General features: G+C 40.2%; 1 protein-coding gene across 1 annotated transcript in view; it reads left to right on the top strand.

Annotated features, from left to right (window-relative positions):
* Positions 1 to 5,247: 5,247 nt before the first annotated feature.
* Positions 5,248 to 19,008, top strand: part of LOC124125624 (sodium- and chloride-dependent glycine transporter 1-like) — a 132,865-nt gene continuing 119,104 nt past the window's right edge. The window contains exon 1 of the mRNA XM_046488966.2: positions 5,248 to 5,377. Coding sequence (XP_046344922.2) covers positions 5,369 to 5,377 — 9 coding nt within the window. The 5' untranslated portion in view covers positions 5,248 to 5,368. The remainder of the gene's footprint in view (positions 5,378 to 19,008) is intronic.

Genomic DNA, 19,008 nt, shown 5'->3' with positions numbered 1-19,008 from the left:
TAGCATTACTTAGGGCTATAGCATTACTTAGGGCTATAGCATTACTAAGGGCTGTAACATTACTTAGGGCTATAGCATTACTTAGGGCTGTAACATAACTTAGGGCTATAGCATTACTTAGGGCTATAGCATTACTTAGGGCTATATCATTACTTAGGGCTATAGCATTACTAAGGGCTATAGCATGACTTAGGGCTATAGCATGACTTAGGGCTATATCATTACTTAGGGCTATAGCATTACTTAGGGCTATAGCATGACTTAGGGCTATAGCATGACTTAGGGCTATAGCATTACTTAGGGCTGTGGCATTACTTAGGGATATAGCATTACTTAGGGATATAGCAGTACTTAGGGCTATGTCATTACTTAGGGCTATAGCATTACTTAGGGCCATAGCATTACTTAGGGCTGTAGCATTACTCAGGGCTGTAGCATTACTTAGGGCTAGGGGAGGGACTGTGAGCCAGGGCTATAGCATTACTTAGGGCTATAGTATTACTTAGGGCTATAGCATTACTTAGGGCTATAGCATTACTTAGGGCTATAGCATTACTTAGGGCTCTAGCATTACTTAGGGCTATAGCATTACTTAACTTAGGGCTGGGGGGGGGGGGGGGGGGGGGGGGAGACTGTGAGCCAGGGCTATAGTATTACTTAGGGCCATAACATTACTTAGGGCTATAGCATTACTTAGGGCTATAGCATTACTTAGGGCTATAGCATTACTTAACTTAGGGCTGGGGGGGGGGGGGGGGGGGGGGGGAGACTGTGAGCCAGGGCTATAGTATTACTTAGGGCCATAACATTACTTAGGGCTATAGCATTACTTAGGGCTATAGCATTACTTAGGGCTATAGCATTACTTAACTTAGGGCTGGGGGGGGGGGGGGGAGACTGTGAGCCAGGGCTATAGTATTACTTAGGGCCATAACATTACTTAGGGCTATAGCATTACTTAGGGCTATAGCATTACTTAGGGCTATAGCATTACTTAGGGCCATAGCATTACTTAGGGCTGTAGCATTACTCAGGGCTGTAGCATTACTTAGGGCTAGGGGAGGGACTGTGAGCCAGGGCTGTAGCATTACTTAGGGCTATAGTATTACTTAGGGCTGTAGCATTACTTAGGGCTATAGCATTACTTAGGGCTATAGCATGACTTAGGGCTATAGCATGACTTAGCGCTACAGCATGACTTAGGGCTAAAGCATTACTTAGGGCTGTAGCAATAGTTAGGGCTATAGCATTTGTTAGGGTTGTAGCAATAATTAGGGCTATAGCATGACTTAGGGTTTTAGTATTACTTAGGGCTGTAGCCTTACATAGGGCTATAGCATTTGTTAGGGTTGTAGCAATAATTGGGGCTGTAGCATTACTTAGGGCTGGGGGGGGGGGGGGGGGGGGGGGGGGCTGTGGGGCAGGGCTGTAGCATCACTTAGGGCTATAGCATTACATAAGGCTGGGGTAGAGACTGTGAGCCAGGGCTGTAGCATTACTTAGGGCTAGGGGAGGGACTGTGAGCCAGGGCTATAGCATTACATAGGGCTGGGGTAGAGACTGTGAGCCAGGACTGTAGCATTACTTAGGGCTATAGTATTACTTAGGGCTATAGCATTACTTAGGGCTATAGCATTACTTAGGGCTCTAGCATTACTACTTAGGGCTGGGGGAGGGACTGTGAGCCAGGGCTGTAGCATTACTTAGGGCTATAGCATTACTTAGGGCTATAGCATGACTTAGGAGTTTAGCATGACTTAGGGCTATAGCATTACTTAGGGCTATAGCATTACTTAGGGCTATAGCATTACTTAACTTAGGGCTGGGGGGGGGGGGGGGGGGGGAGACTGTGAGCCAGGGCTATAGTATTACTTAGGGCCATAACATTACTTAGGGCTATAGCATTACTTAGGGCTATAGCATTACTTAGGGCTATAGCATTACTTAACTTAGGGCTGGGGGGGGGGGGGGGGGAGACTGTGAGCCAGGGCTATAGTATTACTTAGGGCCATAACATTACTTAGGGCTATAGCATTACTTAGGGCTATAGCATTACTTAGGGCTATATCATTACTTAGGGCCATAGCATTACTTAGGGCTGTAGCATTACTCAGGGCTGTAGCATTACTTAGGGCTAGGGGAGGGACTGTGAGCCAGGGCTGTAGCATTACTTAGGGCTATAGTATTACTTAGGGCTGTAGCATTACTTAGGGCTATAGCATTACTTAGGGCTATAGCATGACTTAGGGCTATAGCATGACTTAGCGCTACAGCATGACTTAGGGCTAAAGCATTACTTAGGGCTGTAGCAATAGTTAGGGCTATAGCATTTGTTAGGGTTGTAGCAATAATTAGGGCTATAGCATGACTTAGGGTTTTAGTATTACTTAGGGCTGTAGCCTTACATAGGGCTATAGCATTTGTTAGGGTTGTAGCAATAATTGGGGCTGTAGCATTACTTAGGGCTGGGGGGGGGGGGGGGGGGGGGCTGTGGGGCAGGGCTGTAGCATCACTTAGGGCTATAGCATTACATAAGGCTGGGGTAGAGACTGTGAGCCAGGGCTGTAGCATTACTTAGGGCTAGGGGAGGGACTGTGAGCCAGGGCTATAGCATTACATAGGGCTGGGGTAGAGACTGTGAGCCAGGACTGTAGCATTACATAAGGCTGGGGTAGAGACTGTGAGCCAGGCTAGACGAGGCAGTTCACGTGTAGCGGCAGATACCGGCGGTAGGGTTAACAAAGGACGCAACTGTGCGCTCAACGTTTACTGTTATACACATCCAGGCATATGGACACTGTGTAACAGTACAGTGTCACCCGCTGCTGGGGGTCACTGCATGCAGCAGAACGCGAAGAGATGTCCAACACAGATAGGTCCAGTATCATAGCCAATATGCCTGACAATTAAAATACTCAACTGCTTTTGTTTGGTATATAGAGATATATACCATAGATAAGCCCTATATTAGCTGCGATACGTCAGCTATATACAGACCAGTGATAAGCTCTGCATTAGCTGTGATATATGAACTATATACAGTGATAAGCTCTATGTTAGCTGTGATATATGAACTATATACAGTGATAAGCTCTATATTAGCTGTGATATGTTAGCTATATACAATCCAGTGAAAGGCCCTATATTGGCTGTGATATGTCAGCTATATACGAGCTATATACAGTGATAAATCCTATGTTGGCTGTGATATGTCAGCTATATACGAGCCATATACAGTGATAAATCCTATGTTGGCTGTGATATGTCAGCTATATACGAGCTATATACAGTGATAAATCCTATATTGGCTGTGATATGTCAGCTATATACGAGCTATATTCAGTGATAAATCCTATGTTGGCTGTGATATGTCAGCTATATACAAGCTATATACAGTGATAAATCCTATGTTGGCTGTGATATGTCAGCTATATACGAGCTATATACAGTGATAAATCCTATGTTGGCTGTGATATGACAGCTATATACGAGCTATATACAGTGTCATAAATCCTATGTTGGCTGTGATATGTCAGCTATATACGAGCTATATACAGTGATGAATCCTATATTGACTGTGATATGTCAGCTATATACGAGCTATATACAGTGATGAATCCTATATTGACTGTGATATGTCAGCTATATACGAGCTATATACAGTGATGAATGTTATATTGGCTGTGATATGTCAGCTATATAATATACGAGCCATATACAGTGATAAATCCTATGTTGGCTGTGATATGTCAGCTATATACGAGCTATATACAGTGATAAATCCTATGTTGGCTGTGATATGTCAGCTATATACGAGCTATATACAGTGATAAATCCTATGTTGGCTGTGATATGTCAGCTATATACGAGCTATATACAGTGATAAATCCTATGTTGGCTGTGATATGTCAGCTATATACAAGCTATATACAGTGATAAGCTCTATATTGGTTGTGACATATAAAATATAAACAGGCCAATGATAAGCCGTATATTGGGTGTGATATATCAACGATGTATACGAGTTATATACAGTGATAAGCCTTATATTGGCTGTGATATGTCAGCTATATACATGTCAGTGATAAGCCTTATATTGGCTGTGATAAATCATCTATATACATGCCAGTGATAAGCCCTATATTAGCTGTGATATGTCAGCTATATACATGCCAGTGATAAGCCCTATATTGGCTGTGATAAATCAGCTATATACATGCCAGTGATAAGCCTTATATTGGCTGTGATAAATCAGCGATATACATGCCAGTGATAAGCCTTATATTGGCTGTGATGAATCAGCTATATACATGCCAGTGATAAGCCTTATATTGGCTGTGATATGACAGCTATATAAAGGCCAGTGATAAGCCCTATATTGGCTGTGATAAATCAGCTATATAGAGGCCAGTGATAAGCCTTATATTGGCTGTGATATGTCAGCTATATAGAGGCCAGTGATAAGCCTTATATTGGCTGTGATATGTCAGCTATATAGAGGCCAGTGATAAGCACTAATATGACAGAAATAAAGAAACAGGAATCTCAAGTTTTCGAACAGTTTCGGCATTACGAAATATATTATTGATGAATTTGGGCAGGTTTGTCATATCTTTTACTCTAATGCTGGATAAACATTCTTTTAATTTATACATATTAGGCCGTCCAGAGACATCTTTAGACCGCCATTGGACGAGATCTTCACCTGTGAACATGCCCTATATTAGCTGTGATGTATGGGCTACTAGGAATGGGTGTTATATTAACGAGGTATTATACGAACACATGTGGAGAAATAGTTGTCTCTCAAATCAGTGTAGTGTGAGATAGGCCTTAGGACTGTATCAAATATTCTGCCGAAACCCTCGCCAACTCTCATTTTATGTAACATTTTTCATGACTTCCACCAATGACCAATCCCTGGCCAGAAAGTAGTATTTTTCCCAGATCCAGCGTAACAAGTCCTATGTAGGCTGATTTATATCTTCTGTGTACAGCTTCCTACGTACGTCAGTGTCCACCGTGTACTTTAGTGTGTACTATCAGCGTTGTTAATGAGCATCCAGTCCCACTATGTCCACACAAATCATTGTCCGATCTCTGTTCTGGCCGTATATCACATTGCTATTACATACACTCGTTGTTATATTCAGCTGGTCATTCAAGCGGTTGCTAGCTTGTTGTAGCGATTATTTCCCGACGCGTCAAGGCGCGCCCGCCCACAAACCATTGTGTTTCGTTTCGTTTTATTTCAACCGCTCACTGTCTGTCAATCCGCAAAGCAGTACCAACCCATTGGTTGTTTTAGAAGCCGTCTGCTAGCTGTGAGCAAGTCTCATTGTGACTAACATTTTCGACGGTGTTTGCTATGTTCAAGGTAAGAACTGACTTTTAGTCAACGAGGAATGTTTTGCTATGTTACGATACCAAAAAAATGGTAATATTTTTCATTTTACCATATTTATCGGCCTATAATATTGCCTCATTTCATCACAGGCATCGACTCGCACTAAAAGTAATGATCATCAACGTTTTTGTGTCAGATTATGTCCTCTTTTATTACATGTATGATTGATAAAATTTATTTTGATAACGGGTACTATACGTTTATGGTGAAATCTCAGCATGAAGCGATATTTTGTCGGTGCAAGCATTCATCACTTTCTTGCAACGACCATTTTCGAGCGTGTGGCATCGCTTGCCTTGAGCCACCACACATGTGCCTCGTGCCGCGTTCTAGCCTCGTCGTAGATCTTGGCCGACTTAGATCGCTGTCCATGTTGGGTGATGTTGACGTATAATTACTGTTTTTATAATTAAAAACTGAAAACAATACGATATATGGAATTGGTTGTCTTGATTTGATGTATGTACGTGTCAGATAACAAGTTTGGTCTGTGCAGAATGGAATTTGTCGTTTGAGTGATCGTGGGGAAATGTAGCCCTCGGTGCCGACACAGGACAATGTGTGAGTGAATTCCGGTTTGGTAAAACAAAAACAGTTATACTCCAACGTAAATTGTATAACCCGCGCCAGCAAGCATGTTTCGCACCGCACAAACATTGCATCAGCATGCGCTGATTCATAAAAACATTCTAGGTCAGCGACCTGCGAGATTTGCATGCTAGGCTCTATGCTGGAACGGCGTCGTTATTTCTCTACAGCCCTACTGATATGAGCGAATCAGTCGCGGCTGCTTGAGTTTGCCCCGGAGTGGGGCATATCATTAGCGTCTGCAGCAGACTCTACATAGGCCTCTTAAAATTAATAGGGACATATTCATCTGTGCTGTCCTGTTAATCTCTGGTCTTGCTGGACACTGCTTTATAATAGGGTATTACAGTTTCTTCCCCCCAACACAAACATAAAGCCCCTCTTTGCAGCAAAAAAAATTCACACGATGTGAACAATTTTTTGTGAAATCGATCGTGTGAACTTTTGCCGGAACTACTTTCCCGGGTTTCCCCGAATCCTCGATCGGTGTTTACGATCAGCGTAATGTTCTATGTTCATTTTAATCCCTGCATTTATCAGCAATATAATTAATTTAGTATTTTTGCCTGGTCTTGTAACATTTCATCTAAATAAATAAATGCTTTGGTTTTGGTGTTTGATGTCGTCTAGCTGCTACATGAAACAAAATGGTTTGTTGTTACGGTGATTTGGATATGGAATGGCTATCTTTCAATACTAATACTGCAAGTAAAGAAAATGAATTCTGTAAAATTACTGAGGTGAATGAAATTGATTTATTGAGCGATATTGACTTTGATGCCTTCTTATGGAAGTGACAGGAATCTAGCACCAATGAAAACAATGTAGTACCCTGCTCAGATTTGGCCGCTGACATAGAGCAAACACGCGACTGCTCCTGATCAATTCCAAACTAAAACACGATTCACTATCGCATCAGGGAAAAAAATCTAAGATTTGGAGAAACCATAAAACATAATTTTTATAAAAAATATACAATGTAAAAACTATAAAATATAAAACTTGCCTGTTTTACCGATTAATCATCGGAGACGAGAAAATATCCGTAGGTGGAATTAGAAATCTACTATTCCGGTTTCTGATTTGGCCGACCTTCTCTGTGCATTTATCAGGAATATAATTAATTTAGTATTTTTGCCTTTCTCTTGTAATTTCGTCTGACTTAAAAATAAATAAAGCTTTGGTTCTGGTGTTTAATGTCTTCTATATAGCTAGCTGCTAGGCCTAGATGAAACAAAATGGATATTCCTCACGGTGATTTTGATATGGAATGGCGATCTTTCAATACTAATAACGCAAGTGAAGAAATTGAATTCTGTAAAATTACTGAGGTGAACGAAATTGATTTATTAAATGAGCGATATTGACCTTGATGCCTTGTTTTCGGAAATGCCAGGAATCTAGCACCAATGAAAACAATGTCATACCCTGCTCAGATGTGGCTGCTGACACAGATCAAAGCGACTGCTCCTGATCAATCCCAAACTAAAACCCGATTCACTATCGTATTGGGAAAAAAATCCAAGATTTTGAGAAACCATAAAACATATAAAGGTAAGGAAAGAAACTGAAATTAAAAAAACAACCAAAACCCCGTGCCTACCTGTTTTACCGAGTGGTCATCGGAGACAATATCCATAGACGGAATTACCATAGTCCGGTTTCTGAGTTGGCCGACCTTCTCCGTACATTTTAGGCCGAGAAGCGGCGGCACATGAGGAATGACGGGGCACAGAAATGGAGCCTGTAGGCCCATCTCCGGTGACAAGAGACACCAGCTGAGCAAAGTATCACAGCACACACGACAAATCCCAAACTCAAAATACAGCACATCCTGACGTTGAAAATTAACACAAAACACATAAGTTTCAGAGCACTCTGTTCAATCCCCTCCAGTACATTCCGCATCGTCTGAATTGGGTTGCGATTATCCAAACACAAGCAACACATTCATAATTCGGTGATATTCCCAATTTGCTAGTGCCATGAGAGGGTTCACGCGTCAGGGTGTTTTACATAACTGCTCCATAAACGTCATTTTCAACTGCAGTAAGTATAAATTTCATCCTCATGCTCCCGTTCAACTCGAAATGCACCTCTTTTCGAACTTATGTGACGTCATATATAAATCCGCGCTTGAAGGTTGACCTCGCCTCGGTGCATCGAGGCCATGTTTATATTTTTGTTCACAAGCTCGGAGGTTCACACAGTTTAACCAGCGCTTTTAAATCGTTCACACTTCAATGAACCAATCCAAACTGACGTTCAATTCTTAATTGATTGTTTTCAACATGATGTTTACGATCAGTGGCAAAAATGTTTTAAGACTAGCTCAAACCCATTTGTCTCTAGCAAATCTGCTTGAACTTTGATTTTGGCTTTGTTTTTTTGTGTACTTTAGTCTCACATAGTTTGTGGATGACAACAAACAGACATGAAGAAACCTTTCAAGACTGGCTTCAGACTTATATTAATAATAATAATGATCATAATGACAATAATGTGTTTATTTATAGACCGCCAAATGCTCTTGATGTCAATCACTCTACTACCGTCATATGGCTGGAAATATTGCTGAGTGTGGCGTTACACAACAAACAAACAAAACACTGAAAAGGGAAATCGTTATTATATTTATAGCCCATTTCTTCTGCTTCCCCTCCCCCCTGGGGGATATTGCTGGAATATTGCTAAAAGCGGCATAAAATCAAACTCACTCACTCACTCACTATTCCATCCTATGGAGTACCCAAAGGCATATTATTTCTAACAAAGTCACTTGCCTAGGGAAACGTCACATGTAATTGTCCTACAGACTAACTGTGAATCCAGATGTTGACCTCCGTACCCATGCAGGGAATACCGCCATGACTTATGTGGGTCAAGTCCTGCTGATCACTGCTTGTGTCCGACTGTGCAGTGTACAGCTCCAACCTGTCTTAGATGCCAGATCCCAGGAGGAACCAGAATAATGATATGTTGGAGTTTGATCAGTGGCCGAAATAACTGCCTGCCCACCTGCCCGTGGCTGGTAACTCTTCTGTCGGGCTACATGACATCTTTGCTCCACCTCCCCGTGGCTGGTAACTCTTCTGTCGGGCTACATGACATCTTTGCTCCACCTTCCCAGCTGTCTGGCATATGATATTAAGAGAACTTATGTGTTCAGTTTTATTATAACTCGTTGTAGATTCTGAAGTTTTCATTATTTCAACTCAATCAAGAAGTGATTTGTCTGTTAGTTTTTGCAAATTTCAATATTTATAATTCCTGAATGTAGGCTGGTAAGTTAGAAGATGGACGGGCAACACTTATGGGTCACCTGCCTGACTGGCTTGTTGGGTTTTAAAATAACTCAAACACTGAGTTTGATGAATTTATAAATGAAATATGGTGGGGTCCCCATGGAATAAATGATTGTTAAAGTTGTCCTCAATTGATATTGCTTCATATTTTTTTATATTTTTATTAAACTTTAATTGTTTGACATGTTCTAAGCATTAAGAAATGTACAAGTGGTAATACAAGTAATGAATTGAATTTAGATATGCTTTCAATAGGGATTTTTGATAATGGGTGAGTGAGTTGTGTTTGACACCACTTTTAACAGTATTCTAGTTATATCGCAGCATGTCAGCTTAATGTGGGAGGAAAGCCTGAAGTGATGCAGGTCTCAGACGTTATATGGTGAAGGGCGAACCGGGATTCAAACCCACAATCATACTTTTCAGGCGTACCCAAGGGACGCAATGCTGCACAGCGAATTGTGGCGCCTTAGACGATTGGGTCACCCGTGCCCCCTTTTAATGATGAGAATAATTAATGATATTGTTTTCAAAAGTTATGTGTACTTCTACAGGTTCAGGGTTTTGTGTAAGATTCAGAGATCTGGGGTAGAATAGGTCGGGGTGAACTGGAATTCAATCATAATGTTTCTGGTGTGCCCAAGGGATGCAACTCTGCTCAGCGAATCGCCACGCTTTAGACAACTGGGCCACCTGTGACCCCTATAATAATAAATCTGAATAAAAGTGAATATTTAGTAGTCTCAGAATTATCTGTCTGACTGTCTGGCAGCTGGAGGAAAATTTCATGGAGCCCGACAGAAAAGTTACCAGCCACGGACAGGCTGTTATTTCAAACACTGGCTGATTCCTGAGTGTGGTATTATGAATAAAAATAACACCATCATTTTAAAACATTTGAACTAAAAGTGAGGGTGAGATTTTGTCCTGGCTCTGTGTTTATATATTATCAACCACACGCAACATCATTTGTCAACAGATATCAACAACACACTTTCCATGAAGGCAGTGGCAGAAACTAATATTTTTAGTCCACAAGACCTTATAATGATAACATATAGCAGAACCTTTGAAAATGGCAAATTTCTACTGGTCCTTATGATACCTTAACTATTGTTAATTTGGGAAGGACGACAGGACTATACTATAGTGCCAATTTCTAATGCTGGAAGGACGTAATATATGTTGCTGGCATTCAGATACTTGAGGACAATATGTACAATGACCACTTCGTGTGACCAGGTCGTGTGACCAGATGGTGTGACCACTTCTTGTGACCAAATCATGTAGTAACAGGACTAACTTGCGTACTTTCAGAATGCTTGGTCTACTGTAACATACTAGTGGTTGGTAATATCTTGGCTCTGTGAGTATAATGCTTGGTCTACTGTAACATACTAGTGGTTGGTAATATCTTGGCTCTGTGAGTATAATGCTTGGTCTACTGTAACATACTAGTGGTTGGTAATATCTTGGCTCTGTGAGTATAATGCTTGGTCTACTGTAACATACTAGTGGTTGGTAATATCTTGGCTCTGTCAGTATGATGCTTGGTCTACTGTAACATACTAGTGGTTGGTAATATCTTGGCTCTGTGAGTATAATGCTTGGTCTACTGTAACATACTAGTGGTTGGTAATATCTTGGCTCTGTCAGTATAATGCTTGGTCTACTGTAACATACTAGTGGTTGGTAATATCTTGGCTCTGTCAGTATGATGCTTGGTCTACTGTAACATACTAGTGGTTGGTAATATCTTGGCTCTGTGAGTATAATGCTTGGTCTACTGTAACATACTAGTGGTTGGTAATATCTTGGCTCTGTGAGTATAATGCTTGGTCTACTGTAACATAATAGTGGTTGGTAATATCTTGGCTCTGTGAGTATAATACTTGGTCTACTGTAACATACAAGTGGTTGGTAATATCTCTATCTGTGAGTATAATGGTTGGTCTACTGTAACATACTAGTGGTTGGTAATATCTTGGCTCTGTGAGTATATTGCTTGGTCTACTGTAACATACTAGTGGTTGGTAATATCTTGGCTCTGTGAGTATAATGCTTGGTCTACTGTAACATACTAGTGGTTGGTAATATCTTGGCTCTGTGAGTATAATGCTTGGTCTACTGTAACATACTAGTGGTTGGTAATATCTCTATCTGTGAGTATAATGCTTGGTCTACTGTAACATACTAGTGGTTGGTAATATCTTGGCTCTGTGAGTATAATGCTTGGTCTACTGGAACATACTAGTGGTTGGTAATATCTCTATATGTGAGTATAATGCTTGGTCTACTGTAACATACTAGTGGTTGGTAATATCTCTATCTGCTGAGTATAATGCTTGGTCTACTGTAACATACTAGTGGTTGGTAATATCTTGGCTCTGTGAGTATAATGCTTGGTCTACTGTAACATACTAGTGGTTGGTAATATCTCTATCTGTGAGTATAATGCTTGGTCTACTGTAACATACTAGTGGTTGGTAATATCTTGGCTCTGTGAGTATAATGCTTGGTCTACTGTAACATACTAGTGGTTTGTAATATCTTGGCTCTGTGAGTATAATGCTTGGTCTACTGTAACATACTAGTGGTTGGTAATATCTTGGCTCTGTGAGTATAATGCTTGGTCTACTGTACCATACTAGTGGTTGGTAAAATCTTGGCTCTGTGAGTATGATGCTTGGTCTGCTGTAACATACTAGTGGTTGGTAATATCTCTATCTGTGAGTATAATGCTTGGTCTACTGTAACATACTAGTGTTTGGTAATATCTCTATCTGTGAGTATAATGCTTGGTCTACTGTAACATACTAGTGGTTGGTAATATCTTGGCTCTGTGAGTATAATGCTTGGTCTACTGTAACATACTAGTGGTTGGTAATATCTTGGCTCTGTCAGTATAATGCTTGGTCTACTGTAACATACTAGTGGTTGGTAATATCTTGGCTCTGTGAGTATAATGCTTGGTCTACTGTAACATACTAGTGGTTGGTAATATCTTGGCTCTGTCAGTATAATGCTTGGTCTACTGTACCATACTAGTGGTTGGTATTATCTTGGCTCTGAGTATAATGCTTGGTCTACTGTGCCATACTAGTGGTTGGTAATATCTTGGCTCTTTGAGTATGATGCTTGGTCTACTGTAACATACTAGTGGTTGGTAATATCTTGGCTCTGTGTGTATAATGCTTGGTCTACTGTAATATACTAGTGGTTGGTAATATCTTGGCTCTGTGAGTATAATGCTTGGTCTACTGTAACATACTAGTGGTTGGTAATATCTTGGCTCTGTGAGTATGATGCTTGGTCTACTGTAACATACTAGTGGTTGGTAATATCTCTATCTGTGAGTATGATGCTTGGTCTACTGTAACATACTAGTGGTTGGTAATATCTTGGCTCTGAGTATAATGCTTGGTCTACTGTAACATACTAGTGGTTGGTAATATCTTGGCTCTGAGTATAATGCTTGGTCTACTGTACCATATTGGTGGTTGGTAATATCTTGGCTCTGTGAGTATAATGCTTGGTCTACTGTAACATACTAGTGGTTGGTAATATCTCTATCTGTGAGTATGATGCTTGGTCTACTGTAACATACTAGTGGTTGGTAATATCTTGGCTCTGAGTATAATGCTTGGTCTACTGTACCATACTAGTGGTTGGTAATATCTTTGCTCTGAGTATAATGCTTGGTCTACTGTAACATACTAGTGGTTGGTAATATCTTGGCTCTGTGAGTATAATGCTTGGTCTACTGTAACATACTAGTGGTTGGTAATATCTTGGCTCTGTGAGTGTGATGCTTGGTCTACTGTAACATACTAGTGGTTGGTAATATCTTGGCTCTGTGAGTATAATGCTTGGTCTACTGTAACATACTAGTGGTTGGTAATATCTCTATCTGTGAGTATGATGCTTGGTCTACTGTAACATACTAGTGGTTGGTAATATCTTGGATCTGAGTATAATGCTTGGTCTACTGTAACATACTAGTGGTTGGTAATATCTTGGCTCTGTGAGTATAATGCTTGGTCTTCTGTAACATACCAGTGGTTGGTAATATCTTGGCTCTGTGAGTATAATGCTTGGTCTACTGTAACATACTAGTGGTTGGTAATATCTTGGCTCTGTGAGTATAATGCTTGGTCTACTGTAACATACTAGTGGTTGGTAATATCTCTATCTGTGAGTATGATGCTTGGTCTACTGTACCATACTAGTGGTTGGTAATATCTTGGCTCTGTGAGTATAATGCTTGGTCTACTGTAACATACTAGTGGTTGGTAATATCTTGGCTCTGTCAGTATAATGCTTGGTCTACTGTACCATACTAGTGGTTGGTATTATCTTGGCTCTGTGAGTATAATGCTTGGTCTACTGTACCATACTAGTGGTTGGTAATATCTTGGCTCTTTGAGTATGATGCTTGGTCTACTGTACCATACTAGTGGTTGGTAATATCTTGGCTCTGTGTGTATAATGCTTGGTCTACTGTAATATACTAGTGGTTGGTAATATCTTGGCTCTGTGAGTATAATGCTTGGTCTACTGTAACATACTAGTGGTTGGTAATATCTTGGCTCTGTGAGTATGATGCTTGGTCTACTGTAACATACTAGTGGTTGGTAATATCTCTATCTGTGAGTATGATGCTTGGTCTACTGTAACATACGAGTGGTTGGGAATATCTTGGCTCTGAGTATAATGCTTGGTCTACTGTACCATATTGGTGGTTGGTAATATCTTGGCTCTGTGAGTATAATGCTTGGTCTACTGTAACATACTAGTGGTTGGTAATATCTCTATCTGTGAGTATGATGCTTGGTCTACTGTAACATACTAGTGGTTGGTAATATCTTGGCTCTGAGTATAATGCTTGGTCTACTGTACCATACTAGCGGTTGGTAATATCTTGGCTCTGAGTATAATGCTTGGTCTACTGTAACATACTAGTGGTTGGTAATATCTTGGCTCTGTGAGTATAATGCTTGGTCTACTGTAACATACTAGTGGTTGGTAATATCTTGGCTCTGTGAGTATGATGCTTGGTCTACTGTAACATACTAGTGGTTGGTAATATCTTGGCTCTGTGAGTATAATGCTTGGTCTACTGTAACATACTAGTGGTTGGTAATATCTCTATCTGTGAGTATGATGCTTGGTCTACTGTACCATACTAGTGGTTGGTAATATCTTGGCTCTGAGTATAATGCTTGGTCTACTGTAACATACTAGTGGTTGGTAATATCTTGGCTCTGTGAGTATAATGCTTGGTCTTCTGTAACATACTAGTGGTTGGTAATATCTTGGCTCTGTGAGTATAATGCTTGGTCTACTGTAACATACTAGAGGTTGGTAATATCTTGGCTCTGTGAGTATAATGCTTGGTCTACTGTAAGATACTAGTGGTTGGTAATATCTCTATCTGTGAGTATGATGCTTGGTCTACTGTACCATACTAGTGGTTGGTAATATCTTGGCTCTGTGTGTATAATGCTTGGTCTACTGTAACATACTAGTGGTTGGTAATATCTTGGCTCTGTGAGTATAATGCTTGGTCTACTGTACCATACTAGTGGTTGGTAATATCTTGGCTCTGTGAGTATGATGCTTGGTCTGCTGTAACATACTAGTGGTTGGTAATATCTCTATCTGTGAGTATAATGCTTGGTCTACTGTAACATACTAGTGTTTGGTAATATCTCTATCTGTGAGTATAATGCTTGGTCTACTGTAACATACTAGTGGTTGGTAATATCTTGGCTCTGTGAGTTTAATGCTTGGTCTACTGTAACATACTAGTGGTTGGTAATATCTTGGCTCTGTCAGTATAATGCTTGGTCTACTGTAACATACTAGTGGTTGGTAATATCTTGGCTCTGTGAGTATAATGCTTGGTCTACTGTAACATACTAGTGGTTGGTAATATCTTGGCTCTGTGAGTATAATGCTTGGTCTACTGTACCATACTAGTGGTTGGTATTATCTTGGCTCTGAGTATAATGCTTGGTCTACTGTACCATACTAGTGGTTGGTAATATCTTGGCTCTTTGAGTATGATGCTTGGTCTACTGTACCATACTAGTGGTTGGTAATATCTTGGCTCTGTGTGTATAATGCTTGGTCTACTGTAATATACTAGTGGTTGGTAATATCTTGGCTCTGTGAGTATAATGCTTGGTCTACTGTAACATATTAGTGGTTGGTAATATCTCTATCTGTGAGTATGATGCTTGGTCTACTGTAACATACTAGTGGTTGGTAATATCTCTATCTGTGAGTATGATGCTTGGTCTACTGTAACATACTAGTGGTTGGTAATATCTTGGCTCTGAGTATAATGCTTGGTCTACTGTAACATACTAGTGGTTGGTAATATCTTGGCTCTGTGAGTATAATGCTTGGTCTACTGTAACATACTAGTGGTTGGTAATATCTCTATCTGTGAGTATGATGCTTGGTCTACTGTAACATACTAGTGGTTGGTAATATCTCTATCTGTGAGTATGATGCTTGGTCTACTGTAACATACTAGTGGTTGGTAATATCTTGGCTCTGAGTATAATGCTTGGTCTACTGTAACATACTAGTGGTTGGTAATATCTTGGCTCTGAGTATAATGCTTGGTCTACTGTACCATATTGGTGGTTGGTAATATCTTGGCTCTGTGAGTATAATGCTTGGTCTACTGTAACATACTAGTGGTTGGTAATATCTCTATCTGTGAGTATGATGCTTGGTCTACTGTAACATACTAGTGGTTGGTAATATCTTGGCTCTGAGTATAATGCTTGGTCTACTGTACCATACTAGTGGTTGGTAATATCTTTGCTCTGAGTATAATGCTTGGTCTACTGTAACATACTAGTGGTTGGTAATATCTTGGCTCTGTGAGTATAATGCTTGGTCTACTGTAACATACTAGTGGTTGGTAATATCTTGGCTCTGTGAGTGTGATGCTTGGTCTACTGTAACATACTAGTGGTTGGTAATATCTTGGCTCTGTGAGTGTAATGCTTGGTCTACTGTAACATACTAGTGGTTGGTAATATCTCTATCTGTGAGTATGATGCTTGGTCTACTGTAACATACTAGTGGTTGGTAATATCTTGGCTCTGAGTATAATGCTTGGTCTATTGTAACATACTAGTGGTTGGTAATATCTTGGCTCTGTGAGTATAATGCTTGGTCTTCTGTAACATACCAGTGGTTGGTAATATCTTGGCTCTGTGAGTATAATGCTTGGTCTACTGTAACATACTAGTGGTTGGTAATATCTTGGCTCTGTGAGTATAATGCTTGGTCTACTGTAACATACTAGTGGTTGGTAATATCTCTATCTGTGAGTATGATGCTTGGTCTACTGTACCATACTAGTGGTTGGTAATATCTTGGCTCTGTGAGTATAATGCTTGGTCTACTGTAACATACTAGTGGTTGGTAATATCTTGGCTCTGTCAGTATAATGCTTGGTCTACTGTACCATACTAGTGGTTGGTATTATCTTGGCTCTGTGAGTATAATGCTTGGTCTACTGTACCATACTAGTGGTTGGTAATATCTTGGCTCTTTGAGTATGATGCTTGGTCTACTGTACCATACTAGTGGTTGGTAATATCTTGGCTCTGTGTGTATAATGCTTGGTCTACTGTAATATACTAGTGGTTGGTAATATCTTGGCTCTGTGAGTATAATGCTTGGTCTACTGTAACATACTAGTGGTTGGTAATATCTTGGCTCTGTGAGTATGATGCTTGGTCTACTGTAACATACTAGTGGTTGGTAATATCTCTATCTGTGAGTATGATGCTTGGTCTACTGTAACAAACTAGTGGTTGGTAATATCTTGGCTCTGAGTATAATGCTTGGTCTACTGTACCATATTGGTGGTTGGTAATATCTTGGCTCTGTGAGTATAATGCTTGGTCTACTGTAACATACTAGTGGTTGGTAATATCTCTATCTGTGAGTATGATGCTTGGTCTACTGTAACATACTAGTGGTTGGTAATATCTTGGCTCTGTGAGTATAATGCTTGGTCTACTGTAACATACTAGTGGTTGGTAATATCTCTATCTGTGAGTATAATGCTTGGTCTACTGTACCATACTAGTGGTTGGTAATATCTTTGCTCTGAGTATAATGCTTGGTCTACTGTAACATACTAGTGGTTGGTAATATCTTGGCTCTGTGAGTATAATGCTTGGTCTACTGTAACATACTAGTGGTTGGTAATATCTTGGCTCTGTGAGTGTGATGCTTGGTCTACTGTAACATACTAGTGGTTGGTAATATCTTGGCTCTGTGAGTGTAATGCTTGGTCTACTGTAACATACTAGTGGTTGGTAATATCTCTATCTGTGAGTATGATGCTTGGTCTACTGTAACATACTAGTGGTTGGTAATATCTTGGCTCTGAGTATAATGCTTGGTCTACTGTACCATACTAGTGGTTGGTAATATCTTGGATCTGAGTATAATGCTTGGTCTATTGTAACATACTAGTGGTTGGTAATATCTTGGCTCTGTGAGTATAATGCTTGGTCTTCTGTAACATACCAGTGGTTGGTAATATCTTGGCTCTGTGAGTATAATGCTTGGTCTACTGTAACATACTAGTGGTTGGTAATATCTTGGCTCTGTGAGTATAATGCTTGGTCTACTGTAACATACTAGTGGTTGGTAATATCTCTATCTGTGAGTATGATGCTTGGTCTACTGTACCATACTAGTGGTTGGTAATATCTTGGCTCTGTGAGTATAATGCTTGGTCTACTGTAACATACTAGTGGTTGGTAATATCTTGGCTCTGTCAGTATAATGCTTGGTCTACTGTACCATACTAGTGGTTGGTATTATCTTGGCTCTGTGAGTATAATGCTTGGTCTACTGTACCATACTAGTGGTTGGTAATATCTTGGCTCTTTGAGTATGATGCTTGGTCTACTGTACCATACTAGTGGTTGGTAATATCTTGGCTCTGTGTGTATAATGCTTGGTCTACTGTAATATACTAGTGGTTGGTAATATCTTGGCTCTGTGAGTATAATGCTTGGTCTACTGTAACATACTAGTGGTTGGTAATATCTTGGCTCTGTGAGTATGATGCTTGGTCTACTGTAACATACTAGTGGTTGGTAATATCTCTATCTGTGAGTATGATGCTTGGTCTACTGTAACAAACTAGTGGTTGGTAATATCTTGGCTCTGAGTATAATGCTTGGTCTACTGTACCATATTGGTGGTTGGTAATATCTTGGCTCTGTGAGTATAATGCTTGGTCTACTGTAACATACTAGTGGTTGGTAATATCTCTATCTGTGAGTATGATGCTTGGTCTACTGTAACATACTAGTGGTTGGTAATATCTTGGCTCTGAGTATAATGCTTGGTCTACTGTACCATACTAGTGGTTGGTAATATCTTGGCTCTGAGTATAATGCTTGGTCTACTGTAACATACTAGTGGTTGGTAATATCTTGGCTCTGTGAGTATAATGCTTGGTCTACTGTAACATACTAGTGGTTGGTAATATCTTGGCTCTGTGAGTATGATGCTTGGTCTACTGTAACATACTAGTGGTTGGTAATATCTTGGCTCTGTGAGTATAATGCTTGGTCTACTGTAACATACTAGTGGTTGGTAATATCTCTATCTGTGAGTATGATGCTTGGTCTACTGTACCATACTAGTGGTTGG

This window comes from Haliotis rufescens, unplaced genomic scaffold (genome assembly GCF_023055435.1).
Source record: "Haliotis rufescens isolate VD_foot unplaced genomic scaffold, xgHalRufe1.0.p SCAF_41, whole genome shotgun sequence".
Classification (NCBI taxonomy): domain Eukaryota; kingdom Metazoa; phylum Mollusca; class Gastropoda; order Lepetellida; family Haliotidae; genus Haliotis; species Haliotis rufescens.
The sequence above is the reverse complement of the archived record's forward strand: the minus strand, read 5'-3'. Positions and strand labels throughout refer to the sequence as shown.